General features: G+C 41.2%; 1 protein-coding gene and 1 long non-coding RNA gene across 4 annotated transcripts in view; one reads left to right on the forward strand and one right to left on the reverse strand.

The window, feature by feature from the left end:
* Positions 1–26,562, reverse strand: part of Hao1 (hydroxyacid oxidase 1) — a 178,655-nt gene that overhangs the window by 103,611 nt on the left and 48,482 nt on the right. The window contains exons 5-8 of one of the 3 annotated variants that reach the window (XM_063283785.1): positions 26,425–26,516; positions 21,801–21,959; positions 21,623–21,692; positions 18,534–18,568 (exon numbers count right to left, since the gene is read on the reverse strand). In XM_063283785.1, coding sequence (XP_063139855.1) covers positions 18,534–18,568; positions 21,623–21,692; positions 21,801–21,959; positions 26,425–26,516 — 356 coding nt within the window. Of the gene's footprint in view, positions 1–3,687; positions 18,569–21,622; positions 21,693–21,800; positions 21,960–26,424; positions 26,517–26,562 lie in introns of those variants that run through there. The other 2 variants (XM_039105017.2, NM_001107780.2) reach the window with 2 other exon arrangements.
* Positions 1,128–4,475, forward strand: LOC103691897 (uncharacterized). The gene is made up of 2 exons (XR_591692.4): positions 1,128–1,640; positions 4,271–4,475. It is a non-coding gene; the product is annotated as an uncharacterized LOC103691897 (long non-coding RNA).

The raw sequence follows: 26,562 nt of genomic DNA on the forward strand, positions 1-26,562 counted from the left end.
CTCACCACTCCCTGCCATCAAATCCTGGTAGGAACAGCTGTCACCACAAAAGTCATACTGGGCCAGGACAGCCAGCTGGCTCAGTAATTCACAAACAAACTAACCTTGAATTTTATTTTGAGCAGTAGGGCTAGCTAGCCCCTTGTGTTCTTTAGAACCATCTCTGTTTTTACTCTTTGATAAACAAACACCAACTCAAATGTCATTTTGGGCTGTATTGTGGGGTTTCAAGGCCATTACCCCATATTGCTTTCTTTGCTGCAAGTCTTTACATTAGCATACAAAACACTGGGTTAGCTTATGACAATTTTGTACTCGCTTTGTTCTTATTCATTTCCACCCTCACTCCGCCTCCACCCTCCACCCCCATCACAAAAGATGCTATAGTCTTCTGAAGTCTCCCTTCATAATGAAAAGCCTTTAAATCTCGACAGTGTGGAGACTTGAGCAACCTAACTCCAACCTGAACTCTGATGCTCAGGGAGAGAGGCTCCTAAACTCTTGTTCTAGTAACAATTTAGTGATCATTTTTCACAGCATAGACAGAAGTCATGCAACTGGCAGATGACATAATCCGGTATTTTAAAAGATGTGAGGCATCAACAAGTGGATGTGTTGCTGCACAGCACCACCTACTGGCCGGATGTGGAACGACACGAATGAGAAAGAAAATCTGAGCGAACCCCAGAACCACCTAGAAACTGGAGATGTGGGAAAGAGGGAGATAAAGAGGAAGGAATGAATTTAGACAACTGTTCATAAAAGTCTATATTCTACTGATGCAGAAGCTGAGCTCAGAGCACCTAATAACGTTCACAAATGGAGCAAAGGCCCAACAGATGTCCTTAGAGGGGAACCCATTTTCACATTGTCCAAGTTTAAAATAATGACTCTTCTGTAAAAGTCAAGAATAGATATATAAGTAACATAACAAAGAGGCCAGAAACTAATTATCACATCAGTCCACTTCATTAGGGACAATGCTTCAAAGTTGTTTAGACAAATGTCAGTATTTGAAACACTGCATTTGACAAGTATACAAAATACATAATTTAATGTTATACTTAATACCTTGTATGCAACTAAAATTAATATCTTATATTTAAATAAAATGTGACTATAAAACTTTACAAAGAAAAGCGAAAGAGAAAATTCTTTGTGGTCTTTGGCTAGGGATAAGAAGTCTTATATGTGACAGCAAAAGTGCAGTAATTAAAGAGAAAGTTAATGGGCAGATAGTATTAATAGTACAGAAACACTCAACCAGCCACTCTTTAATAGAATGCAAACTTCTTTCTGCCACATCACAATGACTGAAATATGTTCTAGACGGTAGATCAGGTTCACGTTCTCCATCAACCTTGAGTGCACATTCAACATGGATGCTCTCTGCCTCCGGGAATGTTTTCTGTACCAAATATAATAGAAATAGTTGGGTAGCTGTAGCCCCTGGTCTTCCTTTTCGGACATTCGTTTACATTCGCACCTGCCTGTAGGACGAAATCTCAGCATCAAAGAAAAGAGTTCAGATGTCGCCACCTACAGGCAGAACATGAATTAGTTTCCAGTTACCACACCAGGAGAGGGTCAACTAAGGCAAGGAGGAGCGAAAAATCACCAAAGCCTTGACTGTGCCGAAGGTCTGTGCTACACTCGCGTTTGCCGTGTCCCTATTGCTGCTGCTGGTTTTATTCCGGGTCTGCTAATATGTTTCTTGGGCTGCAAAATTTTCAGTGATTAATAATTATTTCTTGTGTGTCTCTTGTGTGATTGTAAAAAAAAAAAAAAAAAAAGTTGTCATGATGTAGAAACCAGAAAGACCAAGGACCCACCTCGAAGAGACAGGTCACCAAGGAGAGGACATACTAACACAGTCTTGCTGGCCAGTACGCTGTGAATCCTGTCTCTGCTTCCTTGGGGGGAAATTCCTGGGAATCACTATGCCCAGCCAGCATTTGTGGTGGTTCTGGGCATTGGAACTCCTTCACTTTAGCTACGAGCCATCTCCCTAAGCTGTTAGAGGGAGTTTCAGTGTCTGAGAACCCAAACATTAATGCTCTCTGGCATTATAGGGCCTCACAGTTCTTTACTACTCTATGTTTAGGAAATATAAAAACACTGTGAAGATGTCTGGAGAATTCTGATCTTGATTTAAATGATCTTTGAGTATTTCTATAAAATTAATCCGCATTGTACCAGGCACAAACCACCAAGAAAGCCTTCGGATTCCTAGTTGAGTATGACACTGGCCCACAATTCAGCTCTGTTAGGGTGTTCTCAATGTACAGAAACCCAAGTAGGACTTTGAGATAGGATCGGGGGCTGGAGAGATGGCTCAGCCATTAAAGCCTAGGCTCACAACCAAATATATAAGAGATAGGATTGGACTATCCTGACTTCAAAGAGAAGTTGCTTTGCAGTCATTTACTTCCTAGGAATGTTTTCAGTAAAGTACCCGGAGCATCTGCCTTGTTAGTTCTTTGCATAGACCTTTACTGTTTATAGAAAAGGCCGTTCACTCTATGACCTGGGATCGTCGTCTATATCATGTATTTCAGTAATTGCTGTCATCAGTCATGTAAGTCTGAAGATGTACAAAAACTCCTTAGCCACTAGTTTAAATGCCTAGGTGAATTAATGCTCCCTTGGTCTTCAAACTGATGATAAAACAAGGGCTAAAATTTCATACAACAAACTGTACTTTTGATCTGTTACATTTTTAAGATAGAGTTTCTACAAATATTACTTTTTAGAAGTTGGAGATAGAAAGAGAGAGAGCCTGAGTCTGGTGTGTGTGTGTGCATGCACGTGTGTGTGCGTGTGCGTGTGCGTGTGCGTGTGTGTGTGCGTGTGTGTGTGTGTGTGTGTGTGTGTGTGTGTGTGTGTATGTCAGAAGACTTGGGCACCAGGGATGAAACTCCAATCACCATACTTGGTAGCAAGCTTCTCTACCCACTGAGCCATCCTCTGGCTCCCAAACCCATGATGCTTTGCAATAGTTACTCTTACTTTCTTTTGTTCGTATCTGAGTTCTTCTTCTTTCTCAGCATCAAAAGACCTTGGTTCCAACATCACACTCCCTAGTGTTCTTTTTTTCTTCAAACTATAGTTTGTATCTCTTCTGCCCTACTTTTTTTCATTTGTAGATATTCATAAGAGCATTTGCTAATAACCACATGACACAATTAATATTAGGCTGTCTTGAAATACCCTCTGTCGATGATATTAGTTCAAAACTGTCCAATTTAGCCTCAAACAGATTCTTGGGACAAGAGCAAGAAGCAACCACATTTGTTGCAACATATTACAAGAATGGTCTCTGGCTCACATGATAATATTGTTCCCCTCTGATGCCCCTTAAGCTGGGCCCCCATAGTCTACATTGTTCTCAGTTGTCTTCCAAGATCCTCAGGAAGTCCTTTTAAACCCCACTTACAGTATTCAACCACTTTCCTAATCCAAAGTTCCAAACAGCAGCCTGCTCAGGCCTGTCACAGCAAAGTCTCATTGCTGGTATGGTCTTAGTTACTTGTCTATTGCTATAAAAGACATCATGACTAAGGCAACTTACAAACGAAATCATTTCGTTGGGGACTTACCTACAGTTTCAGGGGATTAATCCATGACTACTATCTCAGGGAGCAGGAAGCTGGAGACAAAGCTAATAGCATGCATGCTGATCTGTAAGTTGGAAGAAGAGAGAGAGAGAGAGAGAGAGAGAGAGAGAGAGAGAGAGAGAGAGCGCTAACTACTGGACCTAGTGGCTCTTTAAAATTTCCAGTTCCACCTCCACCTCCTAATTCTTTCCAAAACAGTTCCGCAGAGCAGAGAACAAATTCAAATATACGAGTCAATGAGGGTGATTTTCATTCAAGCTACTGTCTCCCCCAAAACCTTGTGCAACCCCTTTGCCACTCTTAACTCTGAGACAAACTCTCCAGGTAGAACCTACCCAAGGGACACTTTGCAGCTGTTCCTCAAAAACACCTCACTTCCTCCTGGTGTCTCTTGACAGTTGTTCCTCAGCCAATTACGTGTTCTCCATCTGCATAGGGATAAAGTGCTTCTGGGTACCCTGAAAATGGACACCTGTGTCACTATGCACAATGGCACTGCAACAAAGCTTCAAAGACAATCACACTGAAATCCTACCACAGTTTCACTGTGGCTAAATATTTTAGCTTTGTCATCAACTGGAATGAACAAAGAAATAATAGCTATTTTAATGCTTTTCCCATTTTTACGTGTTTCCTCTTCTTTTTTTCTACAGCCTCGGGTTAAGCTGGGGTGAAAATTGTAACACAAGCGAAGGAGAGGCAAAGGCAACAGTAATGACCAAAGGAAAAGGCCAAGGAGGAATGGAGAAAGTGTGGGAGTGATCAAATGTGGCTGGTTCTGCAGCAAGGGGATGAGGGCCCAGTCTCCTGAAATAAAATCTCCACAAGATTTTAATAAAATAATTTGCTGAACCATGATAATTAGAAGACCTAGTTAATTGATTTCATACATGTTAAAACATTTTTTCCGAAACTGTCACTCTGTAAAATATTACTCTAGACTAGAATCGCCCCTTTAAAAGACATTTTAAAAGATCCCCTTCACTCGTTCGCTCTTTCTTTGAACCATTAAAGTTATTATATAGCAAGGAGCAATTTGCAATAATTTACTCCCCAAAAATAATATTAAGGTGGCTATGTACCCAGTGTGTTTGACTTAAGCAAAAGGGTTTCCCTTCCAGGACCTCACGAATGCACAAGGTTCAATTTCTGCAGAGCGCTAATGAACAAGCTGCTCTCCCAGACCGGGCCCCTGCACAGAATGACTTCATTCAGGGCTACTGCTCGCGCATGGAAAGTGTTGGTTAAAAATCCCACAGAGTTCAGACGACCTTTTCCTAACTCCCCCCGCCCCTTATTTGTCTTTCTGGTCTAAGCCAGGAGTAACATAAATATTCATCAGCTGATGTTCGTAGCTGAGAAGTTATGAATGAGGCCACGCGATGTAGTTCTGACCCCATCCTCATTCCGGCAGCTTCTTCATGTAGCTCCCGGGCAAAGGACACTTTCTGAACTCCCCTTTCTTACTAGAGAGCTTTTTCAGATTCAGTCCCTTTCCCGTTTAAAGCCCTAAGAAGAAACACTGTCTGCTTAATGTTTACTCTGGGTTTATAGAAGAAGAAAAACACCCCCGCTCAGCCAAACTTTAAACCTTTAGATGCCTTGTCATAACGGGAGCACGTGTCAGTAGCTCAAAGCATCAATGGGTCTAGAGATGGATGCCACGGGGGCGGGATCTTTCTATCGTACTGTGGCAAGGTCTTTTTTATATCAAATTCCAGACAGATACCTAGGGCACTTCTTGTTCAAAGAGCAGAGAAAATAGCCACAGCTTTGATCTCTGTCTACGGCTTGGCTAATTATCCAGACAGGTGTTCAAAAAGGATGTTGAAAGTTCTTGAATAACAGCACATCAAACAGGTCTTCAGTGCTGAGACAAAATGGGGGCGCGGGGTGGGGGGGGAGAAGCGACTATGAAGCCTGACAGGCCTGCGGTGTAATTAGTCTTTCTTTAGTGCACATTTCCCACAAATTACTGCTTTTTATTATGGACTCCTAATTTTTTCAGCTTCCAGCTCATAGGAATTTCGGTATAAAGCTGAATATGGAAGCAAGAGGCTATGATGATGTTAGCAACCCACCATCCAGTTGTGAGTAAACCAGAAGCCAGCATGCTTCCCTAGAGGTGGGTAGGTTTGTCAACACACCACATTCTGCTTTCAACTGTATTTTGCTTTCCTTGTCTCTTGGGGAAATAATACCTGTATTAAATATTCTCTGGATAACTCTAGGACTGAGGGAAATAGGAAGTGTCACTACAAGTGCCATACATAGAAAAGGCTTCTGGAACTGTTCTGTGCTATGTGCTATGAGCTTTGGGATAAGCATAAGGATCACTATTTCTCACTGTCAAGGCCCTGTGTTTTTTCTAGGTTTTACCGTGTGCCATATCTGACAGTGGAAATAATGTCTAGACCACAGAAGCAACGAGATGGAGAACAGGGTCTCAGGTGTTCAAATGAGGACCAGATCCTAAGCTGGCAAGAGGCCTGACTGGGACAGATACTCACAGCCAGATTCCTGTCTCGTCTCCATCCTGGACTCTGCCCCTGCCAAGACCAGAACAGGAGCCAGAGGCAAGCATTCGACTATATTCTCCATGGCTCCGGTCCTTACCAGAGCAAGGTTGATGGAGAGCCATTGGAGGGAGTCACAGGCAATGACCTGCAGAAAAACTACCCAGGAGACAGCAATGATGGATTGTCATGCATACCCAGAGACAGCTGGAAAGCCAGCTGAGTTAGCAAAGGCAAAAAAACCACATTTCCTCTCCCTCCATCCCTTGCCCAACACTGAACGTTTCAACCTAAGAGTAACAGAGAACAGAATTAGGTGTTGATCTACCTTTGAAACTCTCTCTCTATAGTGTCATATAAGATCACAATGTCAAAAATATTTCATTGATATACTCCTTGCTTTCTTGGTGTCCAGGAAGAAAGTAGCTTGATAGTGACCTAGAAAATCTGCTAACAGATGATTCCATTTCTCTGCCTTGTGTGTAATCAGCGAACTCAACGGAGAAGACTTCAGATTGGCTGAGGACCTCCATAAGCGCAGTTCACAGTACCAGGGTGGCATTAGGATTTGAAGGCTCCATTGTGCCAGCTATTTCCAGTTCTTCTGTGAATTCCCTTCATTGTTTGCTGGTCTTGCGAGCCTTCCCTCATGTACCTTCCTTGCTCCATATAATGCCTTCAGCCACACTTGTGGAGGCCACACTTCTTCCATTGTAAAGTTGGTAATTTTTTAAATAATACTCACCTGAAATGTTTAGTTTTATTTAGACTGATTAAGACAGTTATTCTGGGGATTTGCATGAATAGATTTTTTTCATTTCTTATAACTCAATCTTGTTTTTATTGTCTTAAAGCTTATCAGTTATCATTGATTCTGCTACTGTCGGTTGACTGACCTTGGCTAAGTCATACCCTTTCTGGGTAAGTTTCTTAAACTGCAGATGAACGGGCAAAAGTGTAGAGTTTTCATAGTGTCCACAGAACCCCAGCCCTTCCCTCTGTTGTGTCTTTATCCAAAGCTTTCATAATAAATACTTGGGCTGGGGAAAGTAATTAACTTCTTGAATCAACTCGGTAGCTGATGTGTCTTATACAAGACATCGAACACAAGACTCAATGTTAAATTTATGGGATTGATTTAGGTACACCAAGAAGAAAACAAACAAGATGGTAAATTTGAAAGAAAGAGAAAATTTGCTTTACTATATGTCTATCATTTCATGACCTCAAATTGACATGCTCATTCTGGGTCACTGATGGGAGACTGAGTGAATGAAGAAAAAGATAATTTAATGAGACCTCGGGCTAGCTCCCGCACATTGTAATTTTCTAGTTGTCGAGGGATGATGCATTCACAAGGTGCCATAAGATTATCGTCAGAGAATAAATGCGTCCTCTTTTGGTATCTATAAATGGGGAATTAATTCTAGACCCTCCATAGAAACTAAATTGCACAGATATTCAAGTCCCTTTGATAAAACGGCATGGGGTTTGCACATAAACCATGCTTACTGTCTAATATGTTTAAACCCATCTCTATTACTAACAACATGATAAAATACAAAGGCTTTACAGTCATACTGTAGTATTTTGGAGAAGGCAAGAAAAAATGTGCACACATTCCATGCAGGCACAGCTTGGCTTGTCCTGTGGGGGTTTGAGTCCGTAGGTGTGGAATCTACCAATACAGATAGTTAATTGTATGTTTCCAAAATTTCTTTTTCAAAATGGAGATATAGCCAGAAAACAGGATTTGGTTTGTAAAATGGCACAAAGAGACGGTTTGCCAGGTCTAACACACACACATATACCAGTGCAGAGTGCCAAGTTAAACTTGAATCTCACATAACAAGTGATATTTTGAAAGCCAAAACATTACTTGGGATATATTTTCACTACAAATTTCATTGTTCCTATAGCGTACCTACGGTTTTGTTGCCAGTAAAGTGGTCATACATTGGGAACAGCATGAGCTCTGCTGTTCCCTGGTCAATACTGAGCATCCAGAGGGTCACATAGAAATTAGTACTTCTTCTTCCTGCCCACATATGGCAGGTCAAGAAAGAAATAAGTGGTCCGTATGAGTTCTGTTTCCTCATTATCATGAGTGGGAGATGGAAAAAAATTAAGTGACGTTTTCTTCATAACAAATACAGGAGATAGGAATGGCAGATAGCTGAACATCTCACTACAGGAGACTATTGGGTCTGTGACTCAAAAGCACCAAGGCAACACTCTAGAGGAACGAGATTGGAAAATCCAAAGTATCATTGCTGCTTTCAAACCATGTTACCTCAAACCCTGTAGCACCCACCGTGCCATGGCTACAGCTTGGGGATTTGCCTATTCCTGTGGTTTTTCTAAGGCATTCATCCTTTCTCTTGACTTAGTTCAAACTGTGTCTTATTGCCAACAAATCACCATGAGTTCCAAAATCTCACCTGGGCATCATTTGTTCATCATCATGCTGAAATGTGATTTTTTCAGAGCATTGAAGAGATGTTGATTATGCCTCTTGTTTTAAGATGACTCAAGCATGGGATGACCATGCATCCCATACCTTTGCCCCATTTACCTGGCTAAAGAATTCTTTCTCTGGCCTGTGTCAAGAATGCATATTGATACATGACTGGCATGCTCCAAGGATGTGAAAATTCTGTCACTTTGTTGAATTTCTGTTGCTTATCAAACTCAATTTGATGTTTACTGGAGAATCAAAGGACTTTTAAATATCAGAATCTATATTTAAGAAAACCATACTCCTTAATATTATTACATTATCATTTCTATTTCTTATTGTCAATCAAATAAACTCACAGTGACACTTTGTGATCATAAAGTCTCATTTGTACTTTCAGAATAATGTATAAAATCAGCGTTCTTTCTTCAAGTTGTCTGGTTTTAAGTTCTTAAGTTAACGACAATGGAAACTTACCATCCTAAGTTAAATATTAAAACAGTGAAAAGCAATGCAAGGAATAGTTCATCCTAATGCGGGGGGGGGGGCACTATCAAGAACGCCAAAGCCTGGGTGACAGCTCCTGGTCCACTCTTCATTATTGCATGATCCTGGTGTTCAGAGAGAGAGATCTGGGGCACAGAAGCAAGCTCTGAAAAATCATAGATCATGCACACAACACTGCCCCTCCCAGGCTTCCTGGCATCCTCCAGTGAAACTTTTAAAATATCTGTATTAATTGAATATTGTTTTAGTAACTGTCACTGTGAGATATCTTATGATCAAGACAATTATTGATTTCACTGAACTGTTTCCATGTTGTGACCTGGTTCTGAATATGACCATTTCTTAGATTCAAGTATCTGTAATTTTGCTTCCCAACTCATAGACCAGGGAACACCCAACCATGATGAATACAGAATGGGAAAGCAGACTGACTTTTACACTGGGGAAGAGTACTAGAGATCACTGGCTTGCGTTTGATTTCTGATCAACAGTCAAACACTTCAAGGATCACAAGAGCATGAGATGTACTGAAAGTAATAAGATAAATTCTTTGAAAGGTAAAGAAAATGCTCTTTGAAATTAAATTAATCAAATTAAATCTTTGAATGATGTGAGTCGTATTCCCTTCTCACTGTAGCTTGCACTCGTACCATTTTCCTTTTATTGGACAAGTTAAAAATCACAGGAAGACTGAACGTGTAGCATCAAGAAGGTATGTGCTTGGGGAAATTAATAGAGAATGTGTGGTTGAGATCCATTCAAAACATATGCTCTCTCCTTCACTTCCAAAAGTAGCAGAGAAGAGCGTCCAAAGTAGATATGCTAACAAGTGTTTAGTAGAGGGACAAGATTCTCATTTCTGAGCTCTTGGTGTGGCTGCTTCAAAGCAGAGGCAGTTGAAACATGCATGCCCCATGCCCTTTAACTGCTGCCTTCCTGAGGAGAGCCATAACCCTGGGAGGAGCCTGGCTTCCCAGAGCCTTTCCCTCCCTGTTTCTCTGTTTACACATGCATCATTTTCTCCATCATTTGCCTGCCTGGTACAGGATGGACAAGGGATGGCCAAAGAGCTGAAGGCCAATCAAATAACCCAGAATAAATTGTTAACAGACCTAGACTAAGATCAGCCAAGAAACATTTATCTAAAATGATGCTTGGGAGAAAATCTGTAGATTTCATTGCATTTGTGTTTACTTGACAACAAAGCCTGTGGTCTATTTAGTGGAGAGTGGACAAGTAACTTGTTTTTGCCGTTGTGTGGACAAATCCACCAGCTGATCCAATGGCTGCCTTTCAAATGTATTCATTCTGGCTTTTGTATACACTGTCTTGGCCTAATTGTGACTATTTAAGAGTTTCATGAAATAAATCATTTTAGTCCTTTTCTTTGATGGATTGAGGTTTTACTTATGACTGAGTCTTAAGTGTGGTTATTGCTGTCGTTGTTGGTATGTGTTTGGGAATATTGAAAACAGTGAATCTTAACAGTGTTCAGTCAAATGACGAGAGTTTTTTCAAAAACTTTCTTTTTATTCCTTACTGCTTTAAAAAAAAAGTACTACTTAAAACAGGGGTATTCAAACCATGACACAGATTATATTTAAACACACACTTCAAATTTTTCAAAAGACTGTCGCATACTACTCTTTAATGTTTATATTGGATGTGTTATAGCTTGGATCTAGACACTCCACGAAGTCATATATAAAAGTCATAGAAAAAGGTTCAGTTGTTATTTTGTGGCACCATCAGTAAATGCATCATTAAAAAGATGTGTCTCCCTTGGAGACTTTCAGAGACTGAATCACCAACCAAGTATGAACTTGACCTAGCCCCCACACATATGCTGCAGATGGGCAGCTTAGTCTTCATAAGGGTCTCCCAACAACTGGAGGGGAGCTGTCCCTGAATTCATTGCCTGTCTATGGATCCTATTCTTCTAACTTGTCCACCTTATCTGGAGAGAGGATGTTCTTAGTCCTGCAGTAACTGATGTGCGGGGGTTGGGTGGGGGACCACACCAGAGGAAGACTCCCCTTTCTCAAAGGAGAAGGGGAGGGGAAAACAGGGAAGAAGCTGTGAGGGTGGGACTGGGAAAAGGAGGGCTGATATTGGGGTGTAAAGTAAATTAATTATCAAAAGAGAAATGGCTCTACTAAAAATTGTTTATTTTGGTTTTCCCAGGACATGCTGCTTCCACCCAGTGCAAAATAGGACCAGATAATTGTGAAATGCAGTCTGTGCAATGAGGAGCCAATGTGTCTTCCCTTCTTATAGGCTGGTTATCTCGGGTATCTTACTACAACAACAAATGGCTAACTATGCAATAGAATTAGAATATAAGCTGATGTTGGAAAAGAGATTGAATCTTGACTTGGGGAGAGTTATGGTCTATTACTAGGTTTTAATCTTTAGCTGAGACTTGCTTGTTTATACTAAGACTGTTAATATAGCATGAATGAATAAATAAATGTAAGACCAAAAAATGTTTTCAATTTGAGTAATGTTACTTGTACCTTATGATAAAGAATTTTTTAGATACCAAATAGGAGCCAGAATTCCCTAGAGAATGATTTCACACAAGCTCCTATTTTGCCATTTGAAATACTCAGTTGGGCATTCTTCCTATTGTCTGACCTACGCTTTCATTCTTAAGTTTCTAAGGTCTGTCATCACAACACAGGTCACGTGTTCTTACTCCTACTTTGGTAACAGCTTACACATACATTGTTACTTACGGTTTGTCATCATGTCCTACTGGTCAATGATATTACTAGACACGTAGACAATGAGATCTAACATCCAGGATTGTTTTATTAAAATAATGGGTCCTTTCAGTGTGTGGACTGAAGATATTAGACAAAATTCTTGCTTTTGTTTCAGTGAATCATAACTAAAAGTCTAAAACCTAATCAAGGAAACAACCAAAAACCAAAGCTACTTGAAAACAACTTCCCTTCCAAATAATTTTAAAATATAATTACATGTATTATTTCAATTGATACTCTTATGTGCAAATATCTTATACATCATATTTTATTTATTCTTATAGTTTATATACCTATGATATGGGAATCAGCTGTGATAAGTCCAAAAGCTACATTAAAATCATTCCCTGCAACTGCCTGGAGTAGTCATGCAGCAGAATGAGTTCATTTCAACTAATCTTGAAACTGTTCAATTAATTTTCTTTTGTTCCTAACATGGACCTCAACTTCTAGTTCTATGCCCTTTACTGATGACCCATTAGATACATATGACTACTTAAATTTAAATGAACTAAAATCAAATAAAGAATATAATCATTAATAATTCCCAAGTGTTCAATAGCCACATCTGTTATTCTACCAGGAAGAACATATAAAATATTTCCCTCATTACAAAACATCCAAAGGGTCACATGCAGTTGGTTTGCTCATCAAAAATTTCTTAAAATGTTTGTCATCATGGAATAAGTGCCCAACAATTTGCAAATAATAATTATATTACTGTTGCTATATGAGTCAAAATGTATATTAATAATTAAAATTAGACATATCCATGTTGCTTCTCATATATTTAAATTAAATATATAAAATTAAACACGGGGTAGGCTGTTTTGTTACAAACTTACATTTTGCAACATTTTCAGCATGAACTCCTAGCTGGAATTTTGAAACCCAAAGTCACAGAAATGGCCTTCTACCTAGCAGGTTTTGGAGGTGAGAAGACATTAAGAACACAAGTCTGCTTCTTTTGATGAAATTAGTTGTTCTAAGACAACCTAAAATGTTTGCAGAAAGAGTATGACCCCAGAATATTAGCACTGAGGGGCAGGAGTGTCGAGAAAAAATTTAAACATGTAGAAGCCCATAGAATGTAGCCATTCTTCTAGTTAAGAGTTGTCAGTGAATCCAGGAACTGAGTGCATCAGAACAGGGCCAGAACACAGGGAAGATGGGAAGTAACTGCCGAATGCCAGCATTGCTGACACAAAGGTATGTGTTCAGTACTATGACAGCATAGAAAATCACTCACAAAATCGGGAGAAAGGGGAAAAGTAGGTGCTAGACTCTCATTACTTCCTCACAGCAGTAACTCAACCAATGTGGCCCAAAATTGAAATGTGTGTGCCATAAACCAAAATTACCCCTAGCTCTTAGGTTTTTATAATTTTAAAATATCCAGGTTATGCATATTATCTCCTTTCAAAGAAAAACATTTTAATTTTGAATCCTTTATATTTCATGTCCTCTTCTACTAAACTCAAACTAAATAAAAATGAACATTTTACTTAAATATAATATTCAATGTGAAACCCTAGTTTAGTAAAGACAGCTCTATCTGTCCATACAGCTGATATCTCTTAAATATCCCCAGCAGTATCTGAGACATTACCTCTAACACAATAGGTTATTTTCATGTGTTAAAATGGTTATTTTTATTCTTCACTGTTGCATTGTTTGAATTTTTAAATAATTGTTTTTACCACAACGTCAATGTCTTATAAGTAAACATGAAATGCACATTGGCACGCATTAAATTACCTCCCCTATTACTAGTGACTGCTAATAAGATTTTTTTCTTTTAAGATTGTTTTACAAGTCACAATACATTTTCTTCATTTCTCCCTGCTAGTTTCATAATAACCCATGTGTTAGGCAGACGCTGGTCTTAGATTCACAGCTGAGACTGGAGGGGCCTCAGGTTGAACTGCGGTTCGCAGGCCCAGGCACTCAGGTCGTCAAGATCCTAATACAGGGTTTCCTGGCACATTGGCCTTGGTCTTCAAGCAGTGACTGTGATAAGGAAATGTAGTATATGCCGTAAAGGCCCTTCCTGTATAGGATAAAGACCCTTCCTGTATAGGATCCAACACTAAGGAGATACCACTGTTAGGAACAAATGCAAATTCAACTGCAAAGTATAACAAATCAGCCCTAAAGATGAACGACAAAACTAAGCAAACCAGGTAGGAAGCTGGGCCTCATAGAGCCTTTCCCCCAGCCATGCTGAGTCAAAGGAAACGATGAAATCAGGCATGTTGCTTATAAAGACTCCACCCCTCATCTCGGCATCTGGAATTCCCCAATTCCTGACTTCTAGAAGGAACTGGGAAATTTTCAGTTGAACATTGTCATTATCTAAGTTCAGAAAAGTATCCTTAGAGAAGCAAACAGGAAATGATTTGTTTGAAAAAGCATCCCTTTCTTTTCCCTTGGCTGTCTATGGAGAACCAGATTGAGGAGAAAAGAGCTCTATTGCACAAGTTAGATTTGGAAAGAACAGGAAATTCTATCTCTTAAAACAGATAAAAATTTTCCATCCTATAAACATATAATGATGACCTGCTATCACTTGAGTTAACATAGCACCTAAAATAGTCACCCTGAAATATTTCTATAATTGCCAAATGACAGAGTGCACACTATGAAAGAGTCCAAGGTCAGAGTGTGTCCCCCATCTCTATGTAATACGAAACCTTCATATTTTCATGCACAGACTTTATTTTGTTGCTATGCAACTTACATGCAACACAGGGCATGTAAATAAATTATGGATTCTACAGAGAAAGAAAAAAATCCTTTCTTCTTCTTTGAGAACAAGTCACAACTTCCTTTCATGCTATCCTAATGCACCACAGCCTTTTCAAGCTGTTTCACAAACACCAAGGTTTGGGCCAGATAAACAATCAAATGAATAACACAGCTAGGATACAGATGCAGTTTGCAAACTGCACGCTAAGCAGCATCTGTCCCACTACACTCAGCCCAACAGGCCTGAGAACTGGGTACCCAAGCTTGGTAGTAAGGAGGAAGTTTATTTCACACCCACACTCTTCCAGATAGTAGAATATAAGCAAGCTTAAGCAAAGGAAATTCTGGAGATTTCTATTGGCAGCCATCCCAAGCTATTCAGGCTCCAGGCATGACTCTGTATCAGGTGGAAGAAGTGTTTCGGCCCTGACAGAAACACAGCTATGATAAGAAGATGTTATGGGGCAGAGGTGGAGTGGGGGAGGGCACTTAGTGATCTTCAACCAGATGTCAGCCCCATCTACATAGAACATGACCATCTCAGTGTTCAAACTGAATAGATTTTCCAGGAAAAAGCATAAACTGATAGCGCATGGGCATTAATGCAAAGCAGAGGCAACTTCCGGGGGGAGTGAAAGAACTTGTAAACAACCCAGGCGCCTACCAATGGAAGAAGTGATCACTGTGCTGTGGCAAAGTCTCACAATGGATCAGGGCATACTATAGATCAATAAATAAAAGTAGCTGCTGATAGATGAGCTCCACATGGAGTGAGCAGAAGACTGCAAATACCCAAGCATATCCCATAAGGTTTGCATCACGTGATCTTCAGCAGCTCCTATCAGCAGTCCTTGGCCACAGACACCAATGCCGTTTACTTCTGAAAGGCAGGGTTCTGTGAGGAAGATGGACATTTTCTACATCAGGATCTACAGGTGACCCTACGGTTGTATAAAATGTATCCACCCACACACTTGTCTTTACAGCTCTACATGCTCCCTGTAGGTATTCGATGCCTCAGTCAACTATAAAATAAAACGGGAAGAATCAACCGTGAAGAGAGTGCCTGGCATTTCTAGGTGCCATATGGCCTGTCCCTACAGCTTACACTCATTGACCTCGCTGGATGAGAAGACGCCGCTCATAGGCACAGAAGTCTGCTTTGTCACGTCCAAGTTGTTAGGATTCAGGTTATGGTTTGTAGAACACTGTCCTACTGCACTGTGGTCTAGATCACACAACAGACAAGGAGGCAGCCTAACGAAACCATTTTTTCTTTCCTCCCCAAGATTTACAAAACCTCAGAGAACAGATGAGGATTAAACAGTATGCATACATATGCATATACACATGTGCCAAAAGCCCCAAGGCACAGCATGATTGTATATGATGTTTGCGTTTTGTGTATATGTTTAATAAGAAACTTAATTTTTAAAAAAAAAATCAGAAACAGAAAAGACAATCAAAATTTATTGGCAGGACTCCTGGGAAGGGATATGCGAAGGACACAGTCCATGCTTGTCTCAATCATTCCTGTATCCTTATTGTTTCCAGTGAATCTGACCCCTCTCTTAAAAAAGAAGAAACAACTCTATCTTTCTGGTTTTGGAAAATCTGTCCAACATGAGGTTTCACACATGCTCTAGCTCCTAAAACAGAAAAAGGAATCTACATTCCATAGTTCTGACCTTACACAAAATTATAGGCAATGTGCACATCTCTAGCGATTCTCATTGGAATTTGAACAAACCTTTCTTGTGGAGCTTCACTTCCTAAGCCACTATCAACATCTTAGGATGGCATCGTCCAACAATGTAGCCACGATGGATATCACTCACTAATAGCAAGGGTATTTACTAACCAGTTGGGAATACTTCTTCACTGATTAACTAGCAAGTAACAGCATGATATGAAATGAAGATGATGTCACTTACTCCTCACAGGGAAAGATGAAAAGATAAAAGCCGACTACCCCATCTTTATCAGAGTAAAGGACTGTGTTTTAATCTAGCACACACAATTTCAGAAGGGGAATCTCTGTTTACATTGCTATCATTTAGCAATGGTCTGAGATTCAGAAGCTGGTGGAGGAGATCACAAGACAAGAAACACAACAATAAAGCAGTGTCACAGCCATCCTTTAAGGTGGCTTCATTCAACACTCCATGATGTTTGAAAAAAGTGACTTCAGAAGCCAAGTGTAGCTCCCACTGTGGAAAGCTCTCTTTGGGACTAAAACTAACAACCTTGTGCTGTTAACCCTCAGTGTTCAGGGTTTTAGATCCAGAAGGATTCTCATCACGTTCAGGGCTTGATTCTCCTTGGCTGCTACATTTAAACGACTAACAATTTTACCTTTGGAATCGTGTCTCTTCTGTTCTTTTTCTTTTTCATTAATTAATTTATTCATTCCCGTTACATCCCAATATCAGGTTCCCTCTCCTCCCAGTCCCCCTCACACAGATCCTCCCTGTATTTATTCCACACCCACTTCTACTGTGAGAAGGGGGAGCCCCCATGGATATCACCCCACCCTGGCATATCAAGTCACTGCAGGGCTAAGGGCAACAGAGTCAGGCTAAGCCATCACTCCAGTTGTTGGGGGATCTGCATGAAGAGCAAGCTGTACATCTGCTACAGATGTGCAGGGGCCTCTAAGGTAGCAGAGGGTCAGCCCATGCTTGCTCTTGAATGGGTGATTCAGTCTCTGGGAACCCCCAAGACATTCAAGGAGACAAGTGGCATGTACGCTGAGCCAAGAATGACACACTGTCCCTTCTGATACCCCCTCATGCCCCAGGACCAGGCTCTTGGCTGCTGGCTCAGGCACTCTGCAAGTCCTGAGCATGGGTACACGAAGGACAAGTTACAGGAAGAACTACAGTCACTTTACAGAGTCTTCAACTGGTAGACTGCCTCTGCTAGCCCATGCCTGAGGAAGAATGGCACTGAATAGACGAAATACAGAAGAGAAAAAGAAAACACGGACGATTAAGAACATTAGTATGATAAAAGGAAAGACTTTTTTCCCTTCTTTCTGGACAAGAATTTTAAAGCTTTATTCACCATGGACCCCACAAAATATATACTTGACACTGAATGTGACTATAAATGAGAAGTGAGAAAATAAAAATGATTCAAGGGGAATTAGGAAGTCAACACTTACTTTAAAATGGGAATGAAGAGACAGAGTTCAAAAATAAAATAACTTTGCATGGTCCCAAGTGGACTAGACACATTCCTTTCAAACACAGTGAGTGCCACAAAACAGCCAGACATATTCAGACATGCGATATATAGCTAGAAATCCACCTTCAAAGAAATAGGGTGTTAAAAAATGAAAAGTCTCTAGAAAAATCACAAATTACCACCATCCGTTTCAATTCTATCGGGTGCTATTTTCTCAACACGGCAAATCCAAACCCCATGTTTCTCTGGGCATTTCCGGCATTTCAAAGCCCAGCGCACACTGTAAGAGCCACTGTCTTAAGGAAATCTAAACAGAAGACAGGTTAATAAACAGTGAGGTCAGTGTCTTTTACTTCGGCATGCTACCTCCAATCTCACCAGAGGATATCTTTTGTTCCCCCTCACTTTAGCCTGCCAGGGGATGACGTTGCCCAAACACATTTTCAATGTTTTCTTTTTAACAGTTAATATATTTCCAGGATGCAAGTCCATTTCTTTCTAGAAGGTTCCTAGGACACCCATTGAAAAGTCAAAAGCAATGAAGGAGAAGGGGTGGCTATTTTGTTGGAAAAGAACGACACCCTTTGTGTTGAAGTGGGGAGTTACAGTCTGTGGTCACCCTCTGCACAGTGTCTCTTTGTCAAGTAATCCATGCTGGAAAAAAATAATACAGATGGGAAAATATTGTGCACTGTCAGATCTTGGAAACAGCCAAAGGATTTTTCCTCACCAATGTCTTGTCGATGACTTTCACATTCTGGCACCCTGAAAAAAAAATAATGCGTACATTTAATATGAGATGAATGCAATAATAATCAGGCAGGTAATCGTTTTCCCAAGGAATGTAAAACTTGACAAATGGAAGGTTTATGATTCAAGGTAGGCTTGCCAAATCTTATGTGGCATGAGACCATTTTTATTACCTAAACAGTCCTTAATACAAAATGACTGGCACATATTTTTATTAACACAAAGAGTGTATTCTTTCTGCCACATTTAATAGACAGCCAGAGGCTGAAAGCTCTCGTTTAGGAGATGTCTGCAGCAAATTAAAATGTGTAGTGAGGATTCACAGAATGGCATTCTTCTCCTGAAAGTTCTGACAGGCTCAGGCTGCACAGTAGCAGGGAGACAATCCATCTAGGGACTTGCAGCCATCAGGGTGATTTGGATTTTGTGGATCATAGAAAATGAATCTCCATTCACCTTCAATTGGGGAAGCTGGTAATTCACTCGAAGATTCCCCTCCCCCAGCATAAGGTCCATTTTGAATCCAACTCTAAGCAATCCTCAGTAAACACAGCACTTACTAATTCTTTTAACAAACATTTATTGTTTGTGTGCCAGGCATCATTTAAACACTGCAAGCCCTACAGTGAGATAAAAGAGGGAAAAATCCCTGGTCACGAATTTTATATTTAGAGAGGAAATACAAAATACAGAATGTGTGTTGTCTTAAAAACAACTTAGGTGACAGATGACTTATAAACAGTGATGGATTCTAAGGAAAAGGAATGCAAAAACCCGGACAGAAAGCTGGACCACGGGGAAAGATGAGCAACCACGGTGGTCCTTTTGTGAATGAAAAATTTACATGAAAGCTTGGAGGGTGGAGGAAGCTCTTTATGCAGACATCTGGGGAGCATCAGGGATGAGGGAAGATCCCTCCCAGAGGCCATGATGCAGGAGCTTGTCTGATAGTCAAGGAACTTTAAAGATGCAGAGGAAGCCTCAGTTCTGCAGCTTGGGGGACAGAGTTACAGCTATGACTGAAAAGGTAACAAGGCACGAGGGTCTTGTAAACTATTGTAAGGACCTTGGCATCTATGCTAAGTAAGCCAGGAGTCATTGACGGGTACTGATCACAAGAAGAACATGAGTTAAATAGTCACCCTGGCTTCTGTGATCAAAAGAGACTGAGGGAAGGCAAAGTAGACAAAGAGGCAGACCTCTGATACTCACTGCAAAAGGAAAAGACCGATCGCACAGCCAAGTGGTGGTGATGGTGGAGGTGGCAAAGGGGGTCACCTCCTTTGGATGGCAAAATGTGAAAGACAGGGCAAGTCTTGAGAGTTTGGGACAGAGCAAATGAACTTTCGGCATGAGCATGAACTGGGAGTGAAAGGCTGCAGGTAGAACATGTGTAATAAGAGAATTGGAGGCTTAGATTTAAAAGGGTGGTGCCTGACTTCGCACTTAGTCACATTGTAGAACTGATTGGCGAGTTGCCTCTACCTGTTCATGTATTAAGAAGTGAGAAAAAAATCTGGGAGGGAGAGAGGAGGGGAAGGGGGAAAGGGGGCCAGTTCAGATAGGGGAAGAGATGGGGGAGAAGTACAGAGGGTCAGGAATTTGAAAGTGGGTGTGTAGCAGTGGGGGAGGGGAAACTATGGTTAGCCACTAGAAAGTCCCAGATGCCAGGAACTCAAGAGGTTCCCAGGACCCAACAGGGAAGACTTTAGCCAAAATATCCAACAAAGGGGAGATAGAACCTGTAGAGACCATATCCAGTGGATAGGCACAGCCCCCAGTGGAAAGATGAGGCCATCCACCCACCTCAAAATTATAAATCCACAATTCCTCCTTGTCAAAAGGAAATGCAGGAACAAAGAGTGGGGCAGAAATGGAAGGAAAGGCCATCCAGAGACTGTCTCATTTGGGGATCCATCCCATCCGCTGACACCAAATCCAGACACTATTGCTGATGCTAAGAAGTGCTTACTGACAGGAGCCCGGTATATCTGTCCCCTGAGAGGTTCTGCCAGAGCTGGAAAAATAGAGATGCAAATGTACACAGCCAAACATTGGACTGATCCTGGGGACCCTAATGGGGTAGATAGGGAAAGGACTGTAATGAAGGGGTTTGCAACCCCATAGGAAGAACAGCAATATAAACCAACCAGACCCTCCAAAGCTGCCAGGGACTAAACCACCAACCAAAGAGTACACAGGGATGGACCTATGGCTCCAGCTACAAATGTAGCAGAAGATGGGCCTTATCTGTCATCACTGGGAGGGAAGTCCCTTGGTCCTGTGGAGGCTTGATTACCCAGGATAGGGGAATGCTACGACACTGAGGCAAGAGTGTGTGTGTGGGTGGGTGAGCACCCTCATAGAAGCAGAGCGAAAGAGGAGGGGATGGGGGCTTATGGAGGGGAAACTGGGAAGGGGAGATAATGTTTGAAATGTAAATAAATAAAATAATCTATAAAAGCAACAAAAAAGAAATGAGAAAAACAATGATGCTACGCTCATCTTTAAAGTATTCCTGCTCACCAAGGCATCCCTCATGGGATGCTTGAAGCTGAAGCTCAGTAACTGCCACAAACCTGTGCACCCCATAACATCCCCAGTCGGAGTTCTGTTCCTCCGAGCCGGAAGGATAAAGCCACCTACAAAGTCAGTGTCCCAAACCTTCTGTTTTCTTTCCCCTCAAATCTCTGCTTCATGAAACCTGGCTTAAAGCTCACAGGAAACACACAATTGGTAAATGAAAGTCCTAATCTGCTAAGGTTTGAGTTTGGAGTGTTCGCCACAGGCTCATATTTTCAAAGCCTGTTGTTCAGTGCTGGTGCCATGTTGAAGGTTCTGGAATCCTTTGGAGGTGGGGACCAGACAGCAGAAGCAGATACTAAGGCTTTCCAAGGCTATAACTTAGCCCCTAGTTCAGTTTCTGCCAGGAGCTTCACAAAGCCATCATCATGGTGATGGACTGAAAGTCTAAGAAAACATGAGCTCAAATAATGACAACTTCTGGTCAATTTTGTCCATCAGTTGTTGTGTTATAGTTACGCAAATGCAAGGAGTGCCAAGCCTTACCACTCAGAGCCATGGCCAGCCGGAACTCTTCCTTCAGTATCTCGAGGACATCTTGAACACCTTTCTCCCCCTAAGCAAGTATAAGATATTGAAGTATTGAATAAAGTAGTCAGGTTCTATGTATTTATTTCATTTTTTAACGGCTTTATTTTATTTATTTACTTTCTTGTCCAATTACCTGGAAAGCCAAGCCCCAGATGATGGGTCTCCCCACAAAAACAGCTCTGGCTCCCAGGGCCAGAGCTTTGAGAACATCGGTGCCTTTCCTGACTCCCCCATCCAGGAAGACTTCTACCTTCCCTTCCACAGCCTCAACGATCTCTGGCAGGGCATCAATCTAGGGAGAGGGGAAGAACAATGTTACACTGTGCTTGTCACCTCCACTGACTCCATACCCACGCAACTGAGGCTCGGAGGGAAAGAAAAAGAGGTTAAAAAGAGTTAAGTATGTTTAAGATTGGTGGTGGACAAATTTCTCCAGGAGGAATATATACAAATGCTGGGTACTGCAAACTCCCATGAATTTGGAATTGACTAGTTTCTATGTTTTCAAAGTCCAGCACTAATTTTTCTGTTTCTGATATTTAAATGCAAATATTGTGTCTAAAAATTATGATAAACATGATTATAAAACCCTTTGGTCTTACATACTTTCTTTTTTATGAAAGTAAGTGAAGTGTTTTTTAATGAACTGGGGTACATTATTCTGAATGTTATTTCCGGGAAAGCAATGGTTAAAAATGCACATTAGATGTTGTAAGCAGCCCTATATAAAACATGCAAGCATAGCTCCTCTCTGGTTTCCTCTTCTAACATACTTTACATCCAGATAAGCATTAGGTAACTGGGAAAGCACTTTACTCTGTCTTATAGGAATATGATCATGTGAACCCTGAAGGTCCCTGTCTTAGCTGTTTCTTGGCAACGGGCTTAGTTTATCCTAGAAAATGTAAGACCTTCACAAGGTATGGTAGTTGCTATATTGTCCTTCCTGATACCCCAGACTCCTCTTAATGCCTTGCCTTTCTAAGGCCCCCATATAGTCTTCTCCCATTAACATAGTGTACGTGTACACTCCTAGACACTGCCTTTAGCTACATGACACACTTTGGCCAATCACATGTGTGCAGAGAAGGTAGAGGAGGCCATTTCTGGGCACAGACCTGAAGCTATGTCAGTATTTCTGCTTAGGTTTGTACTTCTGCCATTTGTCACGAGATAGAAGTACCCTAGGATTGGTTTCCACAAAGCTTGGGCTGCAGGGAGACTGCTATGGAGGCACAGCTCTCTAAGCCTCACTCAGGTAATCCTAAAACTTACAACCCAGCCAGCAGGCTAGTCCCAAGCCTGGAACAGAAAACCCAAGTAGTGATTCAAGAAAACAATTGTCAGTTCAAATCACTGGGGTTTTTCCCCTAGAGCCACAGTAGTAGGTGATACAACTGGCTCATTAGATGTAGGTGAAAATTTGTAGAAATTACCCACATTTGTCCCCAAAAACATTTAGATCCAAAATGAAGTTCAGACTCCATTTACCTATGCTATGAAAGCCACCACACTCTTAAATTGCACTTTTTCCAGAAATAATTGTGCTGAAATCACTCAAAGGCTTTCCTCCTTCTCTCCTAGAAGTTTAGTGGCTCAACTTAAATAGAGTTTTATGTAAAAGACTGAAAACCAAACACAGCTACAATTTGGAGGAAGTAGAGACAACTCTTGGCAAGTGGCCCCTAAATGTTTGGCAGGTAATGCAATTTTCCCCTTTCCCTTTTGGCTTCCATGCCTTGCCAAACATGCTTCGGATCCATTTACATATGTCCCCTTACCTATACATAGTCCCCCCTTTTACATTCAGGCGAGTTACATCAACATATAAATGCTACAATTTCCAAGCCATGATGCAAGCCATAATTAAGCATATTTCCCCATTTGAAACCAGAACCAAAGAAAAATATTAGCTAGCTTGGGTTCAATACACATTTTCAAAGTCACACAAATCAAGTCTGTTTAGGTTATTTCCAGTGCCTAACCCGGCCTAAAAGAACACTAATAAGGACACTTAAGATATGAATCCTGGAATATAAAACAGAGCCTGCATTTGTGTCTCTGTGCCTAGAGACAGGTACGTCTCATCCAACACTGAGTAATTCTAACTTCCCTCTCTTTCCAGAGCTGTGCTTTCACTGGGCACACATTACATAAAGTCAAGGGATCCCGGCAGAAAGAATAAATAAGTGAGCAGACAAGCCCATTAAGTATGGCCCTGTTCACGCTTCCTTTTTGCCTTTCCTTCACATCCCTATAGTATTCATTGTCATTCTCTTGAAGACGGACACTCAAATGACCCAACCAAAGAAGCAGCACATCAATCAAACTGCTGCCCTTTGAGCAGAGGAGACCAGAGGCACAGCTGCCATGGTCAATCCTCCGACTCTTTCCTGGACCACACCCCATCCCTCACCAGGGGTTCCACCCAACACAATCAGAAAATCGCCACTCCAGAGATTCAGCGAGCCCCAAAACGGCTCTGATGATTTCTGCTCCACTCTAATTTATTGGGGTGCTATCCACCTGGGGCATCCTGTGGTACTTTTGTGTATGGATAGCAAAGCTGGATGACACTTTAGGAAATGACCCCTTTGTGAAAAACAAACCAAGCCCATACTCTAGGAGATGTAAGAGAGCGAGGTTATCCCACACCAGGCTGATCTACTACCGCACAAGCAACTGACTTCATGAACCCAGGACTTAGCCCACCAAGACCAGAACCCAGAACCTCACAATTCAGGCCAAAATCCAAACATAAAACTGGCACATAAATAAATGGGAGTTATTTTAGCCAGTACGTTCAGATTTATTTTTATACTGCAAAAGCCAATTAATATACCCAGTACCTGTCACGGATGACAAGTATAAAGCCTGCTTTTACATTTTATTTTGGATTTTTGTGACACTCCATGCTGCAGATTCAATGTAGAGGCTCCTTTATGCTAACAAGCATCTTAACATTGAGCACCATGCCTAGCCCAAGGGACCCCCCTTTTAAAAGAAAAAGAAACCCACCTCTTAGACAGTACAGAACATGCCTAAGGACTCAATTTGAGAGTTAGTAATCTAACAGCATAAACACTTATTCAGTGCAAGTGTTTGGCAGATGAGAGATTTACAGTGGAAAAGAACATTATAACTGTAAGTCATTATAACTGTAACTGCTTTGGGTCTTATTGGCATCAAAATGAAATGCAAATCTGAACACAATTTTTTTAAAAAAGAGAATGTTCTAAGGACTCAAATAAGCCAAAGAATAATGTGTCAAGATAACCAGAAGTTATATGCCTAGTCTGGAAATTCAGGCAGCAAGTCTTTCTCCATACAAGGGAATGCATGAAGTAGAGAACTGTAGAGCGGTATGGTGCAGACACATTCTTTATAGAACCAACACAGAACCAGGAGGAGTTCAGGCGGAAGAGTCTGAATGACTTGCTGCTCTGTCTCCTGTATGTGACAGAGACAAGAAAATAACTCAAACCCAAGCTGCCTATTTCAAAACTCCTCCCATGTGCCTGTGCTTATGATGCAACCAAGTCTGTGGGGAAGTAAGACCTTCTATGCAGCCAGTGTAAAGGCTTATACCACAGCCTCCTCCTTTCAAGCCTCTGACTGCTCACCTCAAAACCCGTACACCCATCAAAGGGGAAAAACACCTTTTGCCATAGACAAAGTGTTTTCATACATTTCCCTCATCACCAGGGGCCTTACATTTGCTGTAAGTATGAGGCAAAACACAGTCAAGTATATCCTCTCGTGCACGCAGCCTGCAAAAGGGATGGTTATTGTTTCCTAAACAGCCTGTGAGACCACATCTCAAAAAGCCCTTTTAGATAACTTTCCATATGTCCTAAGCCAGAAGGAAAGAAACCACACCATTTAGGTATTTTCCCCTTAAAACCGAGTTAGATTTTATTTCAGAAGATTTACAGTTTATTTTTAGAAAACAAACTTAATTTGGCCTGAACACTAAGTCTATGTCTTTGCACAAGTGAGGCATAAACCTGGGGAAACACTTGGAGCTGTGACCAGCTTCTGCACCCTGCTTTGGTGGGGGGCACCATTTTTCACCTCTTTCACCTGTGAGCAATGTTTTATCCCCCAAGACATTGTATCTATAGGATCAAGGAGCTCACAGCCTCCGGCTTTATGACTTTTAGTCTTGGGCAGCTAATCCCATTGTGTACAGACTTGGTTTGCTGCACTCTTCAGCGGTTTAGGAACAATGTGTGAGCACTGTATGCATAGCAGTTTTCCCTACTGCCTTGTACTTTAACCCAAGTGGTCTGAAGATTCAGCCACTTCATTTCCTTTAGATTGCCATGTCTGAATCTTCTCTCTCCTTCTTCAACTCATAAAACACCTAAGTGTACCTGAGTAAGTACTCTTGTGAGTAAGTGCTCACAAGAATAATTCTTTGCTTACTAGTTAACAAGGCCCCCCATTCATAAGTTTATAAATAGACATTTGGCTAGTTAAAAATACATGTATTTGCTAATTTAGATAATTCCATACCACTGAAAATCTGAGCTATCACATAGCACCACACATTTTATCATAAGTGTTCACACACACACACACACACACACACACACACACGGGGGAGAGGGAGGAGGAGAGAGAAAGAGGGAGGGAGGGAGGGAGGGAGAGAGAGAGAGAGAGAGAGAGAGAGAGAGAGAGAGAGAGAGAGAGAGAAAGAGAGAGAGTCCTCATTTGAAAAAGAGATATGTGGATAAATCTCAGTGGAAACTCACAGTAGCTGGCACCCCATCCAGTTGTCGTGCCCCATGATTCGACACTAAGATCCCATCCACACCATGTTTAACAGCTTCCTGGGCATCATCACCTGAAAAGAACAAGACACCATCCATGGAAACAGCCACTGGACAAAA

The sequence above is a fragment of the Rattus norvegicus genome, chromosome 3, assembly GCF_036323735.1.
Source record: "Rattus norvegicus strain BN/NHsdMcwi chromosome 3, GRCr8, whole genome shotgun sequence".
In the NCBI taxonomy this organism is placed as follows: Eukaryota; Metazoa; Chordata; class Mammalia; order Rodentia; family Muridae; genus Rattus; species Rattus norvegicus.